Below are 23,714 nucleotides of genomic sequence, written 5' to 3'. Positions count from 1 at the left end.
CGAAAGCTAAGATCAATAGAACCCTGAATTATCAATTCATATTCATTTTTTAAGCCAAAAGTCATGAGCTCAAAGTTTTGTCTGACCAATTGTCCAAAATGCAAATAGTCACTTTTCAAAGACAAAACAAAATGTCAAAGTTTAAAGGAAAATATTCAAGATTACAGAATAAATAACCTAAAACTAACTGTTTTTGATGACCTAATTAATGAATTTTAACAGCCCCCTGTCTTTGTACCTATCCTGTACTTGTTGCATCAATGTTGTGCAGCACAGGAGCAGCTGACCTGCTTTAAGAGTTATTGAATGAGATTTGAGTTAAGCTCCACTGTGGCAGCCTTCTGTTTCTTATTTAAAATGACCAATGGTCTTGGCAAAAACAAACTCCCCCTCCTAACTAAGAGTTTTTGACAGCCAAGCTGTGCTTTTTATTAGGAAGGCGATGTCAGCTGCCATTTTAACTGACACTTCACATAGAACTGCTAAAAACGGCCAACTGGGCCAAAATCTTTTGAGGAGAAATGAAATTTTCTGACAGACAAATCAATCGGCCTTTGGTTCCTTTCCCGTTACACTGTATCTGCGGTAAGGAAATCGGATGTTACAGTTTGGTGGAGTGAGCAGTCTGGTGGTGCAAGTGGCAGAGAGGAGCATGTCTCATTACCATTCCTGATGCAACCCAAAGAAACCTACAATCACAAGTGTCACTGCAGTTCAACCTCACACCAACGCAGAGACAAATGACAGAGCGTGGCCTCTTACTTCTTAAAGAGCAGGATGGCGATGACAATGATGATGATGAGAACCACAGCCAACACTGGACCCATGACCCACAACATCTCGGGCTGCTCCATCCCCTGAGCCAATTTTGTTGTGACCTGGACTGGGTCGGAGTAGGGACTGGCTGAAAAAGTCATCTGCAGGGGAAAAGAAAAAAGGTGCATGAGAGTAGGGTCACTTCAGAGCAATGAGATGTATGCAAGGTTTTCCCTTCTTATCTCAACATGCTCAACCTGAGGGGTTTTAAGACTTCCTGAAAAGCAGGATAAAAATACACATCACAGGGGAAGAGGTTCATGCGAGCATTCTTTAGCACAGAGTTTTTAATTTGAGAGGAACAACAGGAAGTCTCCCGTGTATGAAGATGTTCTGAATCTATATGTGAATCTTTGACTCTGTGAAGAAATGCAAATGCTAGACACAAACCTTCAACTCAGGCTGTTTTTTGATGGTGCTCAGATCACAAAAAGGTCAAAAGTGTGATGTCAATACGAGTCAAACAATGGGGGCCAAAGACAGATAAAGTAACAGGCAACTCCTTTTATTCTCAAATCAAAAGATTTGCAGGAGCAGACATGTATTCTCTAAGTGTCTGTAGGTAATGTAACAGTGTAGGAAACAATGAAACACTAAAAATACACACAGGGTTTGCTGAGACTACCTAGTTAAGGAAAAGGAATCAAGATATCTTTACAAATTTCACATTTCTGGCACCCTGAGAAGTTATTTTATGATAATAATAAGCTACGGTTCAAGGATGCAACAGAACAAGCAATAAAGAAAAAGACACCCTCCCAAAAACAATAACCATCGTGCTTAATGAAGTTATTATGCTTCTATTAAAGCATTGCATCACGTTAGAGATGATGACAGAGCTGGTGCGAGACAGGAGAGTAAGAGAGGCGCAGACAGAGAGGCAGGGATGAGTGTGCATGTCCCTTGGCCACAGAGATAAATGGGGGCACAGGAGAGGACTCATCTCTTCTTCATTAGTGCTCACACCGTGACGGAAGAGGAGGAGGAGGAGGAGGTGACGGTGAGGGTGCGTTTCTACCTTGGTTGTAAATGAGACATCTCACCGCTCCTTCGTCTTCAAATGATGGAGGGGACTAAGTTGTGTGTGTGAGAGTGTGTGCGTGTGTGTGTGTGTGTGTGTTTGTGTTTGAGGAGAGTATGCGCGAGGTGACACAGTGTGGTGTTTAAAAAAGTGTGTGAGAGAAGACGGAGTCCAACTGCAGGAGAACAAGGTGACAGATGAGAAAGAGAAAGAAGGAGGTGCGAGGCATTTGTCATTAGAGCTCAGCGTGGCTCCTATTGAAAGACGAGGGGAGGATGCAGGTTTGGGAGGGGAGGCGGGTATGCAGAGGGGGCATGGGTGACAGATCGCAGCCCTTGAAGGGAATTGGGCTCCCAGCATGCAGCGGGAGTGGCAGGGCGGCAGGCAGCAGTAATCCGGATCATTAGCCGCACAGCAGCCTGCTCTTCGGCACACAGGCAGATATTAATTGGAAAGATAAGCTGAGATGGGCTCAAAGAGTCCTACGCTCTGTCATATAGCTCTGTTATCTCTTGTACTCGTCGGCAACTCGGGGAAGGAAATTTACTGTATGGGTGTGCGAATGTTACAGCATGTCTCAATCCTGTACGTGCAAACCTACAAGACTCATATTAGACGCAGACACCAGATAACTCAAGGAGGGGAGGAAAAAGACTCACATTTTCACATAAGAGCTGTAGTTTACTGCAGCGATGTTTCGCATTTGTCTTTGCCTCTCACACAGAGCTACACACACTGGGCTCATGAGACTGGTTTTCTTCTCTTCTTTGTGAACTTATTATCTAAGAACAAAGGGAAACTACACAGCGGTGGGACTGTGCCAGTGTGACGACACCACAAGGCTTCCTGTTCCTTCAGGAGGGCCCAAAAAAGGCTGTAGGATGCGGCCCTGCAGGGAATCCTGGGAAAAAAAGTTTTTTTTGGGGATGGTGTAACAAATGACTGCAGCTGTGCTTTCAGAGAAGGATAAGGAGAGGAAGAGTAAGAGGAGAGGGGACAGACGGACAAAAAGAGAGGGCTTTTTGTCTGTTGGTCACGCCAAAGTACTGGGATCATCCATTTGAACGGCTCTAATATCTGATAAAAGCTCAGTCACGCAGATCCTAATGCCCTCGCAGAGAGATATCACAATGGAGCGATGGTGCAGTGGAGGAATGTGTGAGCCTGAGAGTGAGTCACAGACAGTGAGAGATGTACGAGTGTGTGTGTGTCTCTAACCCTTCTGAATTAGAGGTGTACAATATGGTTAGAGGAGAGCTGGTGAATGCAAGAGGTGGTTTGACTCCATGTTTTTAAAATACCTGGATTCAGAAGAAGAACTAAAAAAACTCAAATCTCAGTTTCGTGTGAGGACACAAACACATATACTTTATATAAAATACAGATAAAATATTTTATTTTAACCTCCACTGACTGAATATTAAAAATAATAATTCAAAGAGATGTAGCTTCTCGACACTGGCTCCCCATCAAATCTAGAATATAATGTAAAATCCTTCTTCTGACCTACAAAGCTCTTAATGGTCAGGTACGTTTGGATCTTTAAGAGCTCATTGTGCCATATTACCCCTCTAGAACACTACACTCACAACATGCAGGCCTGCTCATCATACCTAAAGTCTCTAAAAGTAGTATGGGAGGTCAAGCCTTCAGTTATCAGGCACCTCTCCTTTGGTATCATCTACCAGTCAGGGCCCAGGAGGCAGACACCCTCTCTACTTTTGATAAAGCTTATAGTTAGGGCTGGATCAGGCTTGGACCAGCTCTTAGTTATTCTGCTATAGGCTTAGACTGCCCTGGGAACTGAAACACTGGGATCCTATCTCTCTGCTCTCTCTGACAATCACTTACTTTAGTTTTCCCTGTCCCATTAAAGTTACAAATCAGAATAAGTCCTGTCTGTGAGATGGGACCGGATCTTATCCTGTCCTGATGTTGGGTCTTTGTTAATAATATAACATAGAGTACGGTCTAGATCTGCTCTTTTTGTAAAGAGTCTTCAGATAACATTAGTTGTGATTTGGAGCTATATAAATAATAATAAATAATAATAATAAAGATGATTTCTGATTTTTCTGTTTAAGCGGGTCTGTAGTGGACTGGTTAGACTCCTGTGGTTAAATGATCCAGCCGTTCACATTGTTTGAATCCTTGTTGTTAAATGTACCTGTCAATATTTGAAGTTATCAGGGCCTCCAGTATTTGGAGCTTGTGGAAAAATAAATAAATAGGTTAAAACTGTAATAGGTTACAATTTCAAAGCGCAGGATACATAATTTATCACCATTTCAAATAGTTGGTGTTCAGATCTCTGATTCATATTTTGCTGACAAGCTAGATCTCAATCGAACCTTTGGTTTCCAGTTATTTAAAGCTCTTCTTGCTTAAAAATGCTGAAAGCAAAGCTGAAATGGGTTTCACAAAGGAATCAAAATGTGAAAGCAGTCAGATCTTAGATTCAGGTTGGATTTAATGCTAAAATATCTGAATAAGAAGGGACAGATATTGTTAACACTACAAATGGGTATGTTTACATTCAGATTCATTCAACAGTGAATGAATAAGGTGGCCTAAGTTGACGTATGTGCATTTCATGCCAAAAAAGGCTGAAGTGTGATTGTGTGTTAAGACTTAATAAATGCTTCGGGGTTCGTGTGAGCATACATCCATTTTTCCTGAGCCTGTTCTCTCTAGCTCCTCTGAGTCTCCACAAGAGTGTTTGTCTAGGTCGCTGCCGCTGAGAGTGTACGTGTATGATTGTAAGTGTTTGTCTGAGAAAAGAGAACAAGGGCGAAAAAGAGAAAGGTGAGTGGGTGATGAGAGATGGCACACAGCGAGGAGACAGAGGAAAGAGAGAGAGAGTGAAGTAGAGGTGTTGTGGTAGTATCAGTATATCGAGTCAGCTATCTGGCCTGTGGGCTACACAACTTCCCGAGCCGGCCGCTGCTCTGCCGTCCCCTGAGCGCAGGATCCGCTATGTGCAGCACAGGCACATTTGTTTCAACTCGCCGTTGACCCCGCAAGCTGCACGTCTCTCCAAAAGTGGCTTAAATAAGCCGCGGGGGTGTGTGCCAGACAAACAAACAAACATGCAAAGACGCCCATTATGTATCTGCTGCTCTCTCTGGCTCCCCGGGGAGGCTGAGGAGCTCATCGATGCATGACACGGAGAAAGACAACAAGAAGGGGGGAGAGAGGAGGCTGGAGAAAGAGATATAGAGACTCAGAAATACAAAGGTAGAAAAGTGAGAAGAGAACATGATAGTTTGTGTGAGTATGTCTTTATCTATGAGAAACAGAAGTATGGCTGCAGGGTGTAGCCTACCCTGTTTGATGACCCTTCTCCTTCACACTGTAGTTCTCCTTTCATACTTTCTTTCACCACTTTTTTTCCCTTACATGCTCTCTTTCCAATTCAGCACCAGAACTAGACTTTTCACTCTGTAGCCGTCTGAATACCAAGCGTCTAGATATCTAGAGGCATCACTAGAGGGGAGAAGTAACCAGGAGTGTTAGCGACACAGAAAACTAAATAGAACTCCACTGGCCACCCTTGGTGAAAAGTTGAGCTTGGATGAGCTCATACTCTCTACTAGGGAGTAGAATAAACCACCTTGTTTACACAATTCTCTCTTGATATTGTTTGTTGGAGCTTTTTGAATTTTGAAAGAAACTGGTCTTCCATGTTAAGGGTGTTTTGAGCCCAGAGCACTAACAGAATTAGTGCTACAAAGCCAATTCTTGTTGCGAGTGAGTGGAATATAAAATGTCTGGAAAGCACTGCAAACAGAAAACTGTGGTAAACACATCTCTGTGCCACAAACTCACCTCTCCCTTATCAAAAGAAAAGCACACATTAGCACAGTCTCCTTCCTTTCCAAACCAGTTCACTATCCCTCATGCGCGCTTCACAGGCTGGACGGGACACAATACCAAAAATTAGCTTTCCTCTTTTCCTCTCTCCAACAGCTCCCTTCCTCTCTGTCTCACATCACACAATATTTCATGCTACCTCCCTCCCTCACTCTCTTCTCGCATTAAATGATACTGTTTATACACACCCAGCATCTATCATCCCATTTCACACTTCCCCCGGCTTGTTTATCTGCCTTGGGTGCTGGGGAGACATGAAGGCACTCTCTCTTTTTCTTTCTCTCTCTCATCCCCCTTTGCCTTCCTTCCCTCTCTTCTTTCCTCCAACCACTGCTGGCTGCTTGTGGCCATTGATATACGAGGGCTTATTAAACCCTGGCGGTCCTGTTTGATCTACGCTGAGGGAGTTTGGGTGGTGCTGGGGAAGTGTAGTAAAGACACAAGTCATTTACTCCAGTACTTGTTGTCTTATTCTCCTGGGTCTGGTGAAGATCCTGCTCAAGGCAGCTTCTGCCAACTGCTCCATCCCGCTGCCTGCTTTACCTTCTGTACCCGTTTGTGTTTGGTAATAAATGTTTGCAAGTGCTGCGTTGGGGGTGACAAAAACAAATGCTGCTGTGGTATCTGAGTTTCCCAAAGAGTGCGGTTAGGGGATTTGTGCGGCGATCAATGACAGCCCGCCTGTAGTCCCCATCTCAGAATTCGGCATGTTGTCAGGCACACAAGAAACAAGGTTACAGGGAGAAAAGAGGAAACCGAGGTGTTTACATGCACTGCAGTGATCTTGTCACCATGAATTCCATGTTTATTAAGTGCAGCGGGTCAGTTATGGGATTTCTCTCCCGTCCTCTACTGTACTTTGAACCAAGGATTGAATATTTCGAGTGAATTTGTGACACAGCCTGAAGAGGGCTTTTTTCATCCAGGTCTTTGGACTGACGGTTCATTGAGGGGGCAGGCTCTGTAGTACCAAACTGAAAGATTTTCTCTATGTGTGCACGTCCTTGGTTTGTTAGTCTACAGCTCAGTTGTGGATGTCAACTTATTTAGATTTCTTTTTTTTGTCTGACTTTGGATATAATTACTTTAGCTGCAAGGATAAACAGCAAAAGTAATTATCTTAACTTTAATCCCTGTCACTCATCAAGTCTTTGTCATGTACATTTTCACATATACAACCTTATAATTAAAGAAGGAGTAAAAGATTTTTCCTGCAGCCCTGGTGAGTTTCCCCAAATTAAGAAAACCAGGCGTCTCATTTGTTTGAAGCTTAAGAAATGAGGTACCCACAGTAAGCCGTCAATAACCAGGTTGCTGAAGTGAAGGTAAACACCCTGATTGACTCACCCTGTAAGTGCAGCCTGATTAATCCAAGCCATTAAGTTTTAAAGTAGGAGGGAGCTACATAGTTGAAGGAGGAGGAATACACAGAAAAAAGACAAATCTTGAGTGCCACTGATCCAACCTGCAGCGTCTAGCGAGTGCAGTGAAAGTGTTGTGCAGCGATGGGGTTTAAGCATCTCCTTTGAAGTCAAGTGTATCATGGCTGCCCACTATAGCCTCCTTTGCACCTCCCTCCCCTTGTCAGAGCGCAGGAGAGGGGGATTACTGAGAGGGGAGGGGGGGCTTTTGGGACATTTAAAGCAGCATTTCAAGGGAATCAGGCCTGCTTTGCAGCCTCCCTAGGCCCTGTGACCAGGCCCTCGTATTCCTCTTAACTCCAGCTGCACTAATCAATCTCCTGTGCTCTCTTCATGGTGGAGAAAGACGGAAGGAGGAAGAGAGACACAGAAGAGAAGAGAGAGAGCAAAAGAAAAAAGGGAGGAGAGGGGGGAAAGTAAAAGGTGAAAAGTCTGGGATTTGGTTTCGGACATGGAGAACTCGCGCCCTCCTCCCCTCTGAGCTCGCCCAGGGCTCAGCTACTGAATATGTATGGTGCGGGTAGAGGAAGAGCCCAGAGCAATCGCAGACTCTCATTCTTCCTGCAGTGAAGTTTACTCCAGACCATCCCGAGGAGAGCTGGGACTCTGCATTAGTGCTATTTGACGAGTGTACAGGGCCCACACTTAAAAGCCAAGAGTCTTGTCTATGCATTGTTGAGAGATCTGCAAGGGGTACTGCCAGCTCTCGAAAATGGCAGAGCTGGATCTCTGATGTTGTTGTCAGCTGATAAGGGAGTTATCAGGACAAGCTGCAATGACTTTTAGAGGCGGCCCTGGTAAAGGGTAAGTGGCAATAAAAACAACAACAATTTGGCATGCTGCTGCCATTTTGGAAGTGTTTGATTGGAAGTGCTGTCAGAGCCTGAGGATGGGTGATAAACTGAAATAGTTTGTCTAAAAAAAAGAAAAAGTGACACAAACAAATATAGAGTATAAGCTCAGGTAAATTAAGTTTTAATCTAACAAATCCAGGAGGGGGCTTTACTCAGAAATTGAAAAAAACTACTGTGAGGCATGCTGTGGAGAATGGTTGTCAGACTTTAAATAAAAGTTTTCCTTTAGTGTGTGTGGGTGTGTGTGTGTGTTTCTTACATAATTAGAAGAGCCTTCCGTCCCCTCGGATCGCAGTACTGCCAGGACGAAGCACATATAATCCGGTGGACTGGCCAGTGGCTTGTTGTAGAACCCGTTGTACCTCTGCTCATCCCCCAGGGTGAATGTGGTCGGCAGCGAGGCCAACTTGGCAGCAATGTAGGGCTTAGAGGAATCCAGGTGGCGTCTGCGTCTCAGGACAGGGCCTTCACTTGACCTGAGCAGCTGTGGACAAACGCAGAGAACAAAGGTTAAGGTCAAATTTGAAACCAGAGCAGAACTTGGATCTTCTTTTGGAGGTGGTGCTGGAAAAATGAGTTTCTCACTGATAAATGGACTGGAGGATGGAGGCTCATTTTCAAACTTCTGGCTTGTGTGAAAGAACCTTTCTATCATATGAGTGAACCATTAACCAACCTAATTTCACTCTAATGCAATCACACTCTATGTCCAGGTCTGTTTTCAAGCCATCTCTCCAAATAAGAGATAATGAATCCACACGGCTTCCATGCCCTTTGCTCTGTGATATAACTTTGCAAACAATGCAGCCGAGCTACGAAGTGAGCAATTAGCGCTTGCTCCAGCACACATTCTCAGCATGGTTGCCAGCCGGGTTAATAAATGAGCAGGAGCATACAGCACTGCGGCATTATGTTTTCAGCAGCATTTTGTTTTCTGTCAGTGGTGTCTCATGTGCTGCTCCAGATGTAGCTTTATTAAATCATTATGTCGGAGGGAGGAGACAATGGCCTGCTCAGTGTTTAATGACTCAGGGAGTCCCAACTCTCTCCCTCTCTGGGTCTCCTCTGTTATTTCTTCAGGGAGTTTGAACAAAAGCGATGCGAAAGCAACGAGCCTTACAGTTTACTTAAAAATGATGCTATTAATATTTGGGCGAGTCATTTAGTCTGAATTCTCTTGTGGACGAGGAAGACCTTTATTCAATAGAATAATAAAGTAGTCATAAATCTCTTTTCTCTTTTGAATATCTTATGCAAAACTTTGTTTGGGTTGGCTAAACTCTAACTCTAAAGAAAAATATGGGGCTGGAGCAGACTAGTGTTAAACTACTGTTTTAAAGAGCTGTATGAATAAATTGCTCTGAACATTTACATCCATAGTGTCATAAGACAAAGAACATTCACTGTGCACTCAAACTGTTGGATTTAGCAGATGGGTACAGTTTACAGACCTGGCGTTCAATCAGGACATTCCCCACCTGCCCGAGTGAGTCATTGTTTAAAATCTCTCTGCCGTGTCACCCCCTCCCTGAGCCCAGGAGCGTAGAGCTAATTAGCTACAAACAGTGACTTCCTACCCAGTTGGAACGGAAGATGCTACCCGTGACCCCTGACCTCACACATTAGCCAATCAGCCACCAGCTGGCACTCACCTCGTCCAGGTCCATCTCGTCTGGATTCTTCCACTGCCTGGTTGACGGGGACACCGGCACCACCACGATGTAGTACCACCTGCCAAGAAAAATAAAGCCTGTGTAAAGACAGACTGACTCCAGCACATACATGCTGCGATCAAACGGGGGGTCGAGCGCATTATTAACACGGTCAAAACATTTAGGAAGACATACTTTCGCTGTGACATTTGCTGGAATGAATTCAAAAGTTCGAGTGGTATTCAAGCGGGTCCAACCAAGGTCGAACACCAGCAGATTGGCGCTGCATTCTCCAATTAATGGCTAATCACTAAGAACATCTGCCGTGTAGACTGGAACAAACACTATCCCAGTGAGAGGAGCCTTCAGCTAACAGAGATCCCCACAGGACTTATTGGGTTAATAGGACCTGATATGTGACTACTCGTGTGTGTTTCCTCAATTTGCTTTTTTAACATAAAGACCAAAAACCAAAAAATAGTGTAAGGTTAAATGTGATAATGATTTAAAGGGGAGGAAAAGGATAATGATGATTATAGTCTTTATTTAGATGTTTTTTTTATTTCACTTGAATTTTTTCTTAATGTATTCTTTAAATATTATTATTATTATTATTATCATTATTATTATTATTATTATTAATAATAATACTTTTACATCATCTTTCTTTCTGCCCTTCTGCTCCTACGTCTCTCCCATCCATATTTTATTCAAACTTCACCTCCAGAGAACCATCCAGAATTCTTTCTCTGCTTCACATCCACAATCACAGACACACCCCACACCTCATCAAACACACAATGCACAAACTAACCTCAGAGCAACATACCGCACATATTGTACCACCTACTTATCGGAAAGTTTAAACATTTTAAAAACTGTGTCCCTCACCATTGAAGTTGTCTTTATTTGTCTATTGTCTTGCAAATAAAATCATTATAAAAAAATGAATATATACCTCAGGATAATAATATTAAAAAAGACCAAAAACAAAGAAGATATCAGAGAAAACATTCAGGAGTGTTTGGATCAAACTCAGGTGTCACATTATTGATAGAGAAATGTGTTTGATATGCAAACATCTGTTTTTTGTGTTGATTTGTGTTCTGCTCCTCTCATTGTCCCTCTCCAGTCTGTCTCTGCTCAGCTCAAAGTTTTTCACCACTGCAGCATTCAGCCACTTGTAAAATCAGCTGCTGCTGACAGAAAGAGCAGCTGCTTCTCTCCCCTTCCTCTCCAAGCCTCAACTCTGTGATTCAACAGTCAGTCAAGACTGAGAGTGGGAGAAGACATTTATAACAAGACTCCTCACCCCCCTCAACACACACACACACACACACACACACACGCGGGCGCACACACACACACACACACACACACACACACACACACACACACACACACACACACACACACACACACACACACACACACACACACACACACACACACACACACACACACACACACACACCTCCACTCTCCCCAATCACATGTGCTCTTTGCCTGTCAGTCTGTGCTGGAGCTTGGCCAGCCCTGACAGCCCTGTAATCTTTTTACCAATCAACCCTGTGCACTCCCTCTACTCAGATGTGTGTATGTGTGTGTGTGTGTGTGTGTGTGTGTGTGTGTGTGTGTGTGTGTGTGTGTGTGTGTGTGTGTGTGTGTGTGTGTGTGTGTGTATCTGGAGGAAAGACTTAAGTCGTCAGGTTCAGACACAATTCTGCCCTTAACAATTTGAGTCAAAAGATAATACAGCTCGACCTGATGTTAAAAGTCTCGATTATCCTCAGCCGCTGTGTTAAGCTGGCTGAGATTAAAAGTTCCAGTTTTAAGTTTGAAAATGGCTTTAGTATTGATCAGAAACAAGTTTGTGCTGCTGATGCCCTCAGAGAGATCGTTCAGTGTTCAGAGTTTTAGTTGTATTCACTCCCATAGGATCATGTCTTTTGACAAAAGCTTTGTGGCTGTTGGGGTGAAGAGCCATGAATGCAAAAATGAAGAATAGCCTTTGCAGAAGAGTTTAAACTCAGTCATTTCTGTAAAATATAACTGTTCCTGACCTTTTTTATCAACCATCTATAATTCAATGATTCAGTGCTTTTACTGAGCATCAAGGTATGTTCAAACAGCTGTCTAACTTAGCAGCTTTGTCTACCACTTTTGCAGAAATAACTATCACATTAAATTACAATAACATGCTGTATATGTCCCTCTTAATATTTTATATAGAAGGGCTCATACACTGCTCACTCCCTGATGGGAAGCTTGGAAATATGTGCAAAATAAAAACAAAGCTACTGTATATCTCAAACTGAATTTCTGGTCTGGAAACTACACTCATCTGTGGGTGTAGTCCTGTCTGATGTATCGCTCTCCTGGTCCCATGTGTCTGGGCACTGACCTGACACGTGTGGTGGTCTGGACCTGAGGCAGGTTGATAGTCATCTTGCCACCCTGAGCCTGATGTGTGCGGGGCTTGGTCTTGATCAGGTCAGGGGCGGTGCGGATGGACACCTGCTGCTGCAGACCTCCGGCAATGTTGCCCCTGCTTGTCAGCACAAAGGAGTAGTCTGTGTCTGGCTGCAGCTGCGAGATCAGCTTCCTCTTCAGGTTTCCCTGCACTTCCACACTTTGCTGGTTGTATAAGATCTGCGAGGATGCCATAGAAAGATTGGAGTAAGTGAACACGTAAACACAAAATCTCTTAACTCCAGACAAATGCAATTTCTCTCCTATCACTCCCTCCAACGTGGAGACGCTCACATGCATGGAAGCAGCAGGGTCCTCAGAGGGGTGCCCGTCTCATCTGACACCTTGTCTCATGTGCTTAGGTGTCACACCTGCCTATTGGTGCCTATCCAATAGTTTTTTTACACTTCAAATTGTCTTTGCACCATTACCATGGAGTGGGAATTGGTATAATATCATTTTGACAGATTATTACGTTTCATAAATGAACATGTGTCTGAAGAGTATTTTTCAGCGCAAATAGGAAAGTCTGTGCATCACACCGTGGGAAACGCATGAACAGCTTATACTGATGCAGCTCTGTGCATCAATGATACAAAGAATGGATGCTGCACATTGTGACAACAGTGGAAATAGATTTTCAATGTAAAATCACCTTGGCGTCCTTGTGCTGTGATTATTGGATTTGTTTGAGGTTGAAATTTAGAAATTTACAAGGCACAAAAGTAACAAGCATGACAAAGTATTCTACTGGAAAGTGATTTTCAAGCTAAAGACTTACCCTACCTAAATGTTTTCTTTGTGTATTTGTCAGGATAGCTTAAATCATGGCACTCACCTTGAAAGGCACTTGGGGCACTTTGTAGTTTTGTGGCAAATCCCAGGTGAGGAGGACGGATGTTTTCATCACAGCTTTGACACCAAAGTTCAGGGTGGGAAAATCTAGGATGGGAAGATTATTAGATTAATATCTCATATATGACATCTTGTACACCAGAACATGTGCATAATTCAATTTCATACAACAGTAGCAGCTAGAAAAAAATACCTCAGTAAACAATGTGAACATGCCGTGGTACCTTTGAACCAAACTTGACAAGCCACAGGGGGGTTCGAAGAACATCAACAATCTCCTCCACGCTGATTACAGATCACATAAAAATAGCCTTCATCTCCCTAAGCCTGTTCCATTTATTTCACACTGTTCATAATAACATATGCAAAAAGAGCAAGATCTCTGAGATTACCAAGAAATGCATATGACAACATCCATCTTAAAATAGGCCTCACGCTTAATTGGCTATAAATAAGAAACCTTACATTTATACGATTATAAAATGCACGGGGAGGTAAATGCTGAGGACGCCTTGGATCTGTGACTAAGGGGAGGGAGGATGAGGCGGCTTGGTAATGTGACTGTAGCGTGTAATGAGATTAGTACTCTACAAATCAATAAACACAGTGCTGTACTGTATAGAGTGGTAGATGAGAAAGACGTGCCACTGATAAAGACAGGAAAACAGCCACATATAGAGTGTTCACGATGGGAGTGGGTGATGTGGTGTTGATGCACAGGATGACGTATGTTGTGGGGAAAGATGTGTGTGTAAATGTAACGTGGTTATGTAAAAATGATGTGTGCACAGACCCTGATTTGATGTTTTCAAATGAAACACCTCCTCTGTATTTGTGTGTGAACATCAGCCATGTGTCATCTTACCATTGGACATGGTCCTGCTCTGGATGCTGGGGCTGAGGGGTCCCCCGCCCTTACTGGTGAACGCCTGCACACGGATGTCGTAGGTGGTGTCAGGATTCAGGCCTTGGATTGTCATGTGTGTGTCGGCGGTGCGGTTGGTGGTGTTCTGCTGACTGTTGATGTCCCTGTACACGACCACATAGTAAATGATTTTTCCGTTCCTTTCCACTATCAGCGGGGGCTCCCAGGTCAGCTGGGTGCTGGACTGAGTTAGGCCCGTGACTTGCAGGTTCAATGGGAAACCTGTGGGCACGTCTTCAGGGGTGCTGATCTCCTTTACGTAGGCCTCCCCGTTGCCTGCGCGGTTACGTGCGCTCAGTCTAAACACATAGGTGGCACCTTTGTGGAGCGAAGTGACGGTGAAATGGTCGTCGGTCTTTTTCAGCTCCCATGAGGTGAAGGTCTCCTCGTCAGTGCGCTTGTACTGTAGCTTGTAGCCCATCAGCTCACCAACCATTTCCTTGGGTGGCTGCCACTGGATCAGTGCTGTGTTGCCCATAGTAGTGCTGATCATCATGGTCGGCTTTCCTGGCACTACAAATAAAAGATCAAGTTTTGATTTGTTTTACATTTCAATAAATATACGTACGTGTTTTCAAATATCTCTACTGAATGGGGACATATCTTGCTTATTTAAATTCAACTGTGAATAGTTATAATAGCCAAGCTTGGGACTGAAGGTAACATACATCTTTCTAACCCTATTAAGTCATTCCTGTCACGCAGACACACTTCTGGTTAAAGAACATCTTTGAATGAGGGAGACGGAGGTTATCAGCCTCAAAGATAATCCTGTATTATTCACTATAAATACACAGCCTATGTTTTACACGATAACCTTGATAAAACTGACTCTGACCTGCTCCAGTGGTGGTGATGACCTTAGCTTTGCTTCTAGCTCCATCACCCTTGGTGGTGTACGCTGCCACAGTGACAGAGTAGGTAGTTTCAGACTGCAGTCCGCCAATGATGGCCTCCTGCAAAATGGAAAAATCTCGAGGTCAGAGGTTAAAAGGAATCAGTGAGCCTGAGCGAGATTGTCTCCGTGGCAAAAAGAACAAAACAAAACAACCCCCAAACCCCTCTCACACAAGCCCCCACACAGCACCAAAGAAAACCATAACAAAACACAGATCTCAAAACACATGATGTTTCTGAAATGTTCCTATAAGAGGGGACAAAAGTTTTAAAGCATTGAACAGATTATTTGAACACACACACACTATCAGGCCAAGGAACTTTTCTTAGTCAAGAAAAACTCCTTCGCCCACTTGTAAGGCACACTTTGAACCCATTAACAAACAAACCAACCAACCAAGTGAACCAGAACATCACCAGTGTGTCAGTGTTCATGCTTCTGCATGGATAAGCATGAGAATATACCCAGAGGAGTCTAGGATCATCACCGCACTGAAGTCTACACGAGCACACTAATGGTGCCCCTCTGAATGTGCGACATATTAAAGAAACAATGAAAAGGTTTTGGCTTTTATTTTTTAACAAATTCAGATTCTTGGTCTTTGGTCTAGATTACGATGTTGTTGTTTTCTTTGATGCAAAAACACAGACACACTAAGGTGGTTGAGCTTATCAGTAACTTAACTCTCAGGAACAAACAGTGAGTAGAAAAAAAAGCAAAACACTGAGGCAACACTCTGTTATCGATAACCTGCTGCAGAGCTGGCACTCACTTTACCAGACTGCATCAGTGAAAAAAAACACACACCCACACACGCTTGAATTAAACACTCCGAGCTTCAACAAAGCCCATGTGTAAACAGACACACATATGTGAATGCACATACTCACCCGTGTACAGTACATATATACTGGTACTTAATATAAACACACACTGAAGTTCACATGCATTTACAGAGATATGTACATATGCACACACACAGACATGAGCACACACTCGATACTGAGAACAAATTAATGCCTGGGGCTTGAGCACACATGCTGGAGTCTGACTAAGGCCACTGAGAGGATGAATACGCTGATGCCTACGAGCCTTCCTGCCGGAACTCCCTGCAAACTTCTCATGCTCTTGGAATATAATACGGCTTTGCCTTAATGCTGTTGCTCTAACTAATGAAGTTTTAATTTCCTCACCATAGAAGAACATTTAACAGTCTATATGAGCCAGCTCTGTTTGACAATGCTTTTAACTGCTCTGCTCTTTAAGGGACACTCAGTGCTCTCGTACTAGCCTTCAAGAGAGACAGGGGAGAAAATGCTAAATTACTGTATCATAAAAAACATTTTAACTTTATGGAGGAAGTCTCATTACTTTAATCATACAAAATGGCTTTAACAGTCTCGGCAGCGGCAGCCGCAGAGATCCTTTTTCACTTTTCTGGCAAGGTCAAACCGGGTCTAGCAACGCTTTTGAAACTCAGCAGAAAATAGAAAAAAGGAGGCTTCAAAGTTTCCTTCAGAGCAAATGCTTAGAGCAGCACCAAAGGGCATTACAGAGATTATCAAGTCAACTAGTTATAGAAATGGATTCTTTTCTACAAGCCCCCCTTCACCACTATTCTAGCAATGGTATGAAATGCCAGAGGGAAAATGGACAGAGTTGTAAGAACAAATATATATGCTTAAATAATTTTTTTCTTTTCTTTATTGATATGCATTTTAAAAAAGCTTCAAATTTTCCTCCATGAAGACATCATGGGTCAGTAAGCCATGCTAGTATTTTAGCTGTTGACATCTGTCTATTGACCCAGCATAAATTATCTGGCACACATACATGACTGCTAAAGAAACCATAAAGATGCGTGAGCAGATGTCTTCCTCTGACAGTGTCTCGCTCTGTGTCTGTCAGGTGTTAATCAACACACTAAAAGGAAGGGGGAGCACAGGCATGCCTGACTCAACCCATGTGGGTGTAGCTGAAAGAATCTGGCCATGTGTTTAAACAGATCTCAGTTTAGCTGGTTGTTAGTAAATAAATAAAATGATGTGTGCTCATTGTGCTGGCTCCTTTTAAAAAAAGAAAACATCCAGTGTTTATATCGAACAGATGAGCAGAAAAATTCTGCATCAATAAACTTTTGCGGGCGGTCACTATTTTGATAGGCCAGCAGTGTATTTTATCTGTCAGGGAACAAGAACCTAAAATTGCAGAGAGTAATTATTCGATAGGGTTTCTTGAGAGCTATAAACCTTTTTGCAAACAACGTCTTTGCCCTTGTTTGAAAGATGAAAGCGATGTTTGTTATTCTGGCAGGTTTCTATTGAATTTCTCACTTGGAACAGTATGTGGCCCCGCGCTTATGCCAGTGCAATGTGACGTCTGGGAGGTAATAAGCCATAACAAAGGGCTGCGTGACAGCCATAGAACAGTGAGCTGCCATCCAGGCAAATGAAAAGAACATGAAAGGCTGGTGGCAATCTTGGAGATGAGAGAAGCTGATAAAAAACACAGCTCCTCCCCTCAGATAGGCATGTCATCTGGAACAGTAGGTGAGACAGCAGGTGAGGCGAGCCTGATTAATGTCAGCATCACACTGGGATGGTGACACCGTGGCACTGTAAGCTCAATGACAAGGAGAGAAACTGCAAGCTTGCTGCAAGAAGTGCCTCAGCTCTGGATGAATGCTCAGCTACTACTGCATGGTTCTTTTGTGTACCTTTTCATGGCTGTGTTTAGAACTCGATTCTGATTGGTCATTACAGTTAAAAAGTCAGATTAATTTGACGTCTGTTTGTTGGGAAACCAGGGAAAAAACGGCAATGGTGGAGGAAAGGAAGGAGAGGGTAAAGACACAATTGGCTACAATAGAGAAATCTACAAAACATGAACGCATGTAAACATTTAACAGAACACGGTATGCTATACGGCAGTGTTTAGGGACTGATACATGTGAAAGAAACATCACTGACTCTGAGAGTGACAAGGCGGAAAGACTCAGTCAGATGTTGCCCTGATTCTTGCAGAGCGGTTCATATTTTATACTTCACAAGGGTGAACATGTTCAGTTTTATGCGCGTTATAAAAGCTAAGTTAGCTCATGTAGAAGGCTAAAGAGTTAACCGTTATGGACGCAGTTCAAACTGTGAGTGTAAACAACTATATTCAGTCATTCCTGATTCAATATTTGGTGTAAAACTATTGTTTAACAAAGAAGCTGTGTAAAACGCTGGATAATGTACAGTAAGTATAATGACATGGCGGAGGAACCCCCTCAAGGCAGGAAAGATGCTTCTCTTTTTGTTGCAGTCCTTCTCACCCTGTAAGGCCTCCAACTCATGAGTGCAACCCACTCACTGCTCATTATCCCTTACATGGAGAAAGTAAAATTGTATCCGCAATGATCATTTGTAGTTATCCTCATGCTTCGTGGTTGTGGTAATAAACACAAAAACAATATAATAAACAGGAATCATTAGGACACAAATCTCTTGCTGTGGTTATGATGGGGGTTATGATCTTTCACAGGGATTCACACAGAGAGGATTACAAGCATTGAACACAAAAACAAAACACACACAACTCATTACCCGAACACACAAGCACACACAGCACCCCTAAATTGCAGAGGGGAGAAGAACCTTCCCTGCAAGACAACCCAGCATCACACATGAGGGTTACTCACATGCTCGGTGGTCTCCTCAATATTCCACTGATGGGAGAGAAGACACAGGACACAGGGCGGGAGAGAAATGAGTCAGAGACAACACAACAGGCGGGGAAAAAAAGCGCTTGTCTTTTTTTCACTCAGAGATGGATGAATGTAGGTGTCAACAGAGTCATGCAGTCGCAAAAAAGACACACAGAGGGAGAGAGAGTGATGGGCGAGAGGAGTGAGAGAGAAAGAAATGGAGACAAGTTGAGTGGCATAAAATAAATGGTGGAGCCAAGTTGAGAAATGGTTCTGAAGTTCATTACGGTTTATGATGCACTGCCTTGTTTCTCATTTGCCTTTGAAACAAATAAAAACCGCTCTGTGCCTTAATCAAAGAACACCTCTTCTCAGTATGGAAACTATCTCTCTGTGGAAATGAAGAATAAACTATGCAGGATCTCAGAAACATTTCCTCCTCAGAAATAGAGGGAGGGCCTTTTATTCATTATATTTCAATATGTTTTCAAAATGTTCTCCTAGCTTGCTGTGCTTGGCCAAGTGATTCCCGAGGGAAGTGAAAGCCCATTTCGTGCCGCGGGGCTCCGTCGGTGCCGAGCGTGAAATCCTATTACCAGTGCTGCTATGCTAGCCCTGTGACATCAAACCCCATCGGTGCAGAACGCAACTGCTGGTGTTTACTAGCAACTCGCTCCACAATTGCAGAGGAGTTCACTGATGGGTGGCCTGGTCGACAAGGGGCAAGAGAGATGACACTGGTGACACTGATGTGGGACGAAATCGGAAACAAAGACGGAAGAAGGAGTCGAGGGATAATGGTGGTTGACGGTGCTGACGGCAAGCTTTTACATCCGCACATTAGTACTTAGAGCTAGAACTGTTTCTGATGGAGTAGGAGGCAATGGGAGATGATTTATTTAAGAAAGTCTTAGATAGTGAAAATCAGCTCAACAGTTTAAATGCAAGGCAGGAAACATAAACGGATGTCAGCCCAATATCAAAACACTGTCAGCTATGACTCAACAGCTGCTCTCATGATCACCACATTTGTGCAATTATGCAGCTGGTATCATTAGATAGCACATTTGTTTTGATTGTTGTGATAATGTTGTAAAGTTTGTGAGTAATATTGTGAATATCATTAAAACACTATATTTCTAAATGAGGATGTATTTATTGTTTCCACTGACTATAAGCTCATTTCCCTTGTAGGCTGACTTCTCTGTGGCAAAGGAAAAGACCCTCGGAGGACTTCAGCAACCTGCGTGTAGCAACTGCATCAAACATCATTTGTTTTTCTATGAGCGAAAGGATGAGGTTCTGCTTGCTCTGATTCATTTATTATTATGTAGACCTTTAATGCAAGCAAGCAAAGCAAAATTGCATGAGATGTTTTCATTAAAGTGGTCAGCTATCAAAGCACTAGGGTAGCTTATAACTTGTGCACATTAAACTTGATGGACATTGGAAATACAAACAGAAGTTATTAAGAAAGTATGTTTTTTTTTTAATTTGAGTGAATTAGTCTCTTAAAAAAATAGGACAAATGATATGTGTGTTAGCATGAATCTTGCTATGCTAAATGTATCATAATACATGCATTGTGGTTCAACAGCACTGTCTAAACTTACGTTATCTCAAACACAGACCATCATATGTACAAAGTATTTATAACCTTGAACAGCTGGATCTGCATCCGTTTTAATCACAGCTGCTATAATCTTATATCAATATCAAACATGATGGCACTGCTTTTTATTGACGTTGACGATGATTAACGTTTGCTAAAATGAGTGGAAAACAAAATCTTTGCATGTTAAATTCTTAGTACAAATAAAATCCACTGTTTTTGAGACTTCATGACCGAATGTCATGTTGCTTTATTGAAGTGTAAAGATATGTTCTAACATGCTTAGTCATACGACACATGCCTTAGAGACAAATTTAGTGGTTGTACCTTTATCCCTTCTGGCCCAGTTTTCCGTTCTTGTAACTCCAGACATTTTTAAAACAGATAGAGCGAGCCTCACACTCTGCTGATTCATTGTTCACCGGAGAGACTGTGTTCATCATCCTGCATTGACTGTTGGCGTATGAAAAGACAAAAGACCCAACCTCTCTGCTCTTCTCCCTGTGGATGGGTCTTTATCACCAACCAGCTAACTGCAGCATGAGCGAGGCTTCTGTAAGGTCCCAGCGGCAACTAGTCGACACACACGGAACATTAAAAACTGCTGCCTCATGCTCCCTTGACATATCGGGGCACTAAATAGTACCGTTCAAGAACAGCTGTTACTTAACTCCATGAATAACAGTTTGTGATGTGCCTAATTGCTTAATTTGTTTACCGTTGACTCTACTCAGTGTGTCAACAGAGCAGCAAACACATTAAAGGTTCGCAAGAGTTCCTATCGCATCCTGGTCTTAATCCCCTTCTATCGCAACTGCTGTTGCTCTTTGCCTAAATCCATGGGAGAATTATAAATTATCCCCCATTTATATTTCCAATGCCAGTGCAAGCTGAAAACACATCATTGCTGATAAGCGTCGTTTGTGGAAACGGAGCAGTATAATTTGCAGGCGGATGAATGCAAATGTGATGACATGGGCTGAGATGTGTGGCTATAAAAATGGGAACGAGTGGGGGAACGAGTGATGTGGAAGAGAAGGAGCTGTCATGATTGATGGAGTGAGACAGGCTGAGGTGCTCCTTTTCTCCTTTTTTTTTCAATTCACATTCAACTCCAATCTGAGGCAGTGAAGGCCGCAGAGGCAGTGAAGCATTGACGTGCTCGCTCCCACACACAAACGTGCGCACACACCGCAATAACGCATGAGTGGTCAAACAAAATGAACCTGGAAAAGTGGTGCTGAGTGACGGCGAACTTGTGCAGGAAATGTTAAGAAGCACAGACAGCGGCTAATGGCTTCAAAACCAATCACGTCATTTTTTGTATGCCAACTTTAACGGATGAATATATGAAAAACATGAGTTTAGAGGTGGCTGGGTGCATAATGATGGAGCAGCCTATGTGGTGAGGAGTTGCCCACTCAGGTTCAGGCCACTCTCCCAATAGAAATATGGTTAGAAAGGGGTCGATAACATCACACTGTTAACATGGCCTCTGGTTTAAATTTAGCAGGGAAATGAGGGCGCTGTGTGGGCTCCTGCTTGAAAAGAAAAAGAGGCGCTTAAACCGCCCACGCACATGCAAGCTCTCCTAGCTCTCCTCTCAGCGTATCAGCTAACCCTGAGTGAGGGTGAGGAGGAGAGAAGGAGCCAGACAAAGACAAGGGGAGAGGTTACAGCAATTTTGACAAAATCTGCAATCCAATCAGTCAGTTTAGGATCGTGACTGAAGTCGAAGGTGAGGTTTGGTTGTGCTGCAAGAGCTCCAGTAAATTTAGGTTTTTGTTTTCCCTCTGGCAGGCTTAGCGTGCATCAGATGCAGGTGAAAAGGTGGATATGGAACTGATTTCACAAAACATTAGGCAAATTCTTGGGAGAAACACTACGGGATGCGCCAGGATTGAAGAAAATTGTTTTTTCCTTTTATTATTCATCAATTACAGGTGTGCGCATGAGGGATTTGCATGAGTCTACGATGAGTCATGAACTTTTCTCAGCCAGCTGGAACGCCTACTGCAGGGTTGATCGAAGCAGTGAGCATGTTTGCTCATGTTATAGGGGTTGTTTTTCCATTTGTTGTGGAGGTATGTGAATGGAAAGATGAGTGAGAAAGGAGGGATTGTTCTGAAACCAGTTGGGCGCCAACGTGGACAAGGAGCGTCGGCTGACTGTGTGGTCCTCATGACGTCTGGGCAGGTCCTTGCAGGTTGGCTACTCGGCGCTGTCTCATTGAAAACAATCTGTTAGGATGACTCAATCAAGGGTAACCAACCTGCACGCAAGCCTCTGGTAATTACTCAACTGGCTTTCTCAAGCAGGAAGAGTGCAAAAAGAGGACAAGAGAGTAAGGGAAGGGAAGTGGAGGGGGGAAGAAAACAGTGTTGTGAGAGGAGGGAGGAGGGATTCCAGTTTCTGCTGGGGAGTGGGAGCGGTGAGTTTTGAGAGGTGTCCCGGACACCAAAGTGGAACATGAGCACTATCCTGTGTGCCAAAATACAGCATGGCTTTGTGTTTATTGTGTGAACCTGGCACCAATGAGACATGGCTGAGAGTATTGTTTGCACAACAAGTAGGGTCATGTTCAGTTCAGTTATCATAGCGTTTAACAAAGTCACGCTAAACATGCGGACATAAAGAAAACACTTCCAGGAAGACAAGCAGCCACCATGTTTTTCAATTCCTCCAGACCAAACAATGCTGTCCTGGCAGTCAAGCACTCGAGCACACAGTCAGATAACAACAAACTGTCGGCAGCAGCTGCCAAAAAATACCGCCGGAAAAAAAAAGGTGTTTGACTGTATTCAGGTGTTGAGTGTGGAGCGATTGGCCGGCTGTAGAGACACAGGCAGGTGATAAAAGCTACAACCTTTCTTTCATACTTCTTCTCAGCATTGTGTGGCCAAAATAAACTTAATGTTCATTTCATCCTCAGAAGTCGACAAAGAGGGCTCACCCTTGAGGGACTGGACAACCACATGCAATATGAGTGATTTTGTTGTTATCACGGAAGACCATGTTGCACAGCAGGGATCCAAAAGCTTCCACTTAGCATCACTTGGGAGGTAGCTGACACGTCTTTTCAAGGTGACTCTAACGGTGCCTCCACTTCTGATATGATAAGACCTCAGACAGTGAGTGTTTGCAAAAGTAAATGAGGGTTAACCGCTCCACTCAAGGGCACAGCAGTGCACGCTGCCTTGGAAGTGAACCAGCAACCTGTTGGTCCTCCCTAAATGCTGCTGCTGAGCATTTATCAGCAAACACTGCTCAGAGACACATGTTCGGCTGCTCAGATTTTCTTGTGGTGTTCCTGCGGCCAAGGAGCGCTTACTTGTTTAAATGAGATGTTTCTGTGTGAGGCCATCGAGGGTGCGAGCGAATGCGTGTTCGTGCAAATGTTACTCCCGGCAAACAATCAGAAGGAGGCTCTTAAGCCGCTCTCTCGTCTCCCAAACAGAAAAAAAGAGTCAGAGTGGGTTTTTTTGGTTTTAAGATATTCATGAATCTCTGAATCCCTCTTAAGGATTACAATCTCTCATCCATCTCACGGTGTCACACAGCTTTGGGCGGTTCGGAGCAGCCTGCATTAATGTGTAAAGCGCAGCATCAGAAAAAAACACTCTAATT

At 43.4% G+C, this 23,714-nt stretch overlaps 1 protein-coding gene across 1 annotated transcript in view; it reads right to left on the bottom strand.

The window, feature by feature from the left end:
- Nucleotides 1–23,714, bottom strand: part of LOC117826330 (receptor-type tyrosine-protein phosphatase F-like) — a 462,221-nt gene that overhangs the window by 30,871 nt on the left and 407,636 nt on the right. Inside the window, exons 21-28 of the mRNA XM_034702308.1 lie at nucleotides 18,470–18,496; nucleotides 14,728–14,845; nucleotides 13,830–14,402; nucleotides 12,948–13,051; nucleotides 12,042–12,289; nucleotides 9,638–9,716; nucleotides 8,245–8,469; nucleotides 763–917 (exon numbers count right to left, since the gene is read on the bottom strand). Of these exons, the coding sequence (XP_034558199.1) occupies nucleotides 763–917; nucleotides 8,245–8,469; nucleotides 9,638–9,716; nucleotides 12,042–12,289; nucleotides 12,948–13,051; nucleotides 13,830–14,402; nucleotides 14,728–14,845; nucleotides 18,470–18,496 (1,529 nt within the window). The remainder of the gene's footprint in view (nucleotides 1–762; nucleotides 918–8,244; nucleotides 8,470–9,637; nucleotides 9,717–12,041; nucleotides 12,290–12,947; nucleotides 13,052–13,829; nucleotides 14,403–14,727; nucleotides 14,846–18,469; nucleotides 18,497–23,714) is intronic.

This window comes from Notolabrus celidotus, chromosome 15, assembly GCF_009762535.1.
Source record: "Notolabrus celidotus isolate fNotCel1 chromosome 15, fNotCel1.pri, whole genome shotgun sequence".
Taxonomy (NCBI): Eukaryota; Metazoa; Chordata; class Actinopteri; order Labriformes; family Labridae; genus Notolabrus; species Notolabrus celidotus.
The sequence above is the reverse complement of the archived record's forward strand: the minus strand, read 5'-3'. Positions and strand labels throughout refer to the sequence as shown.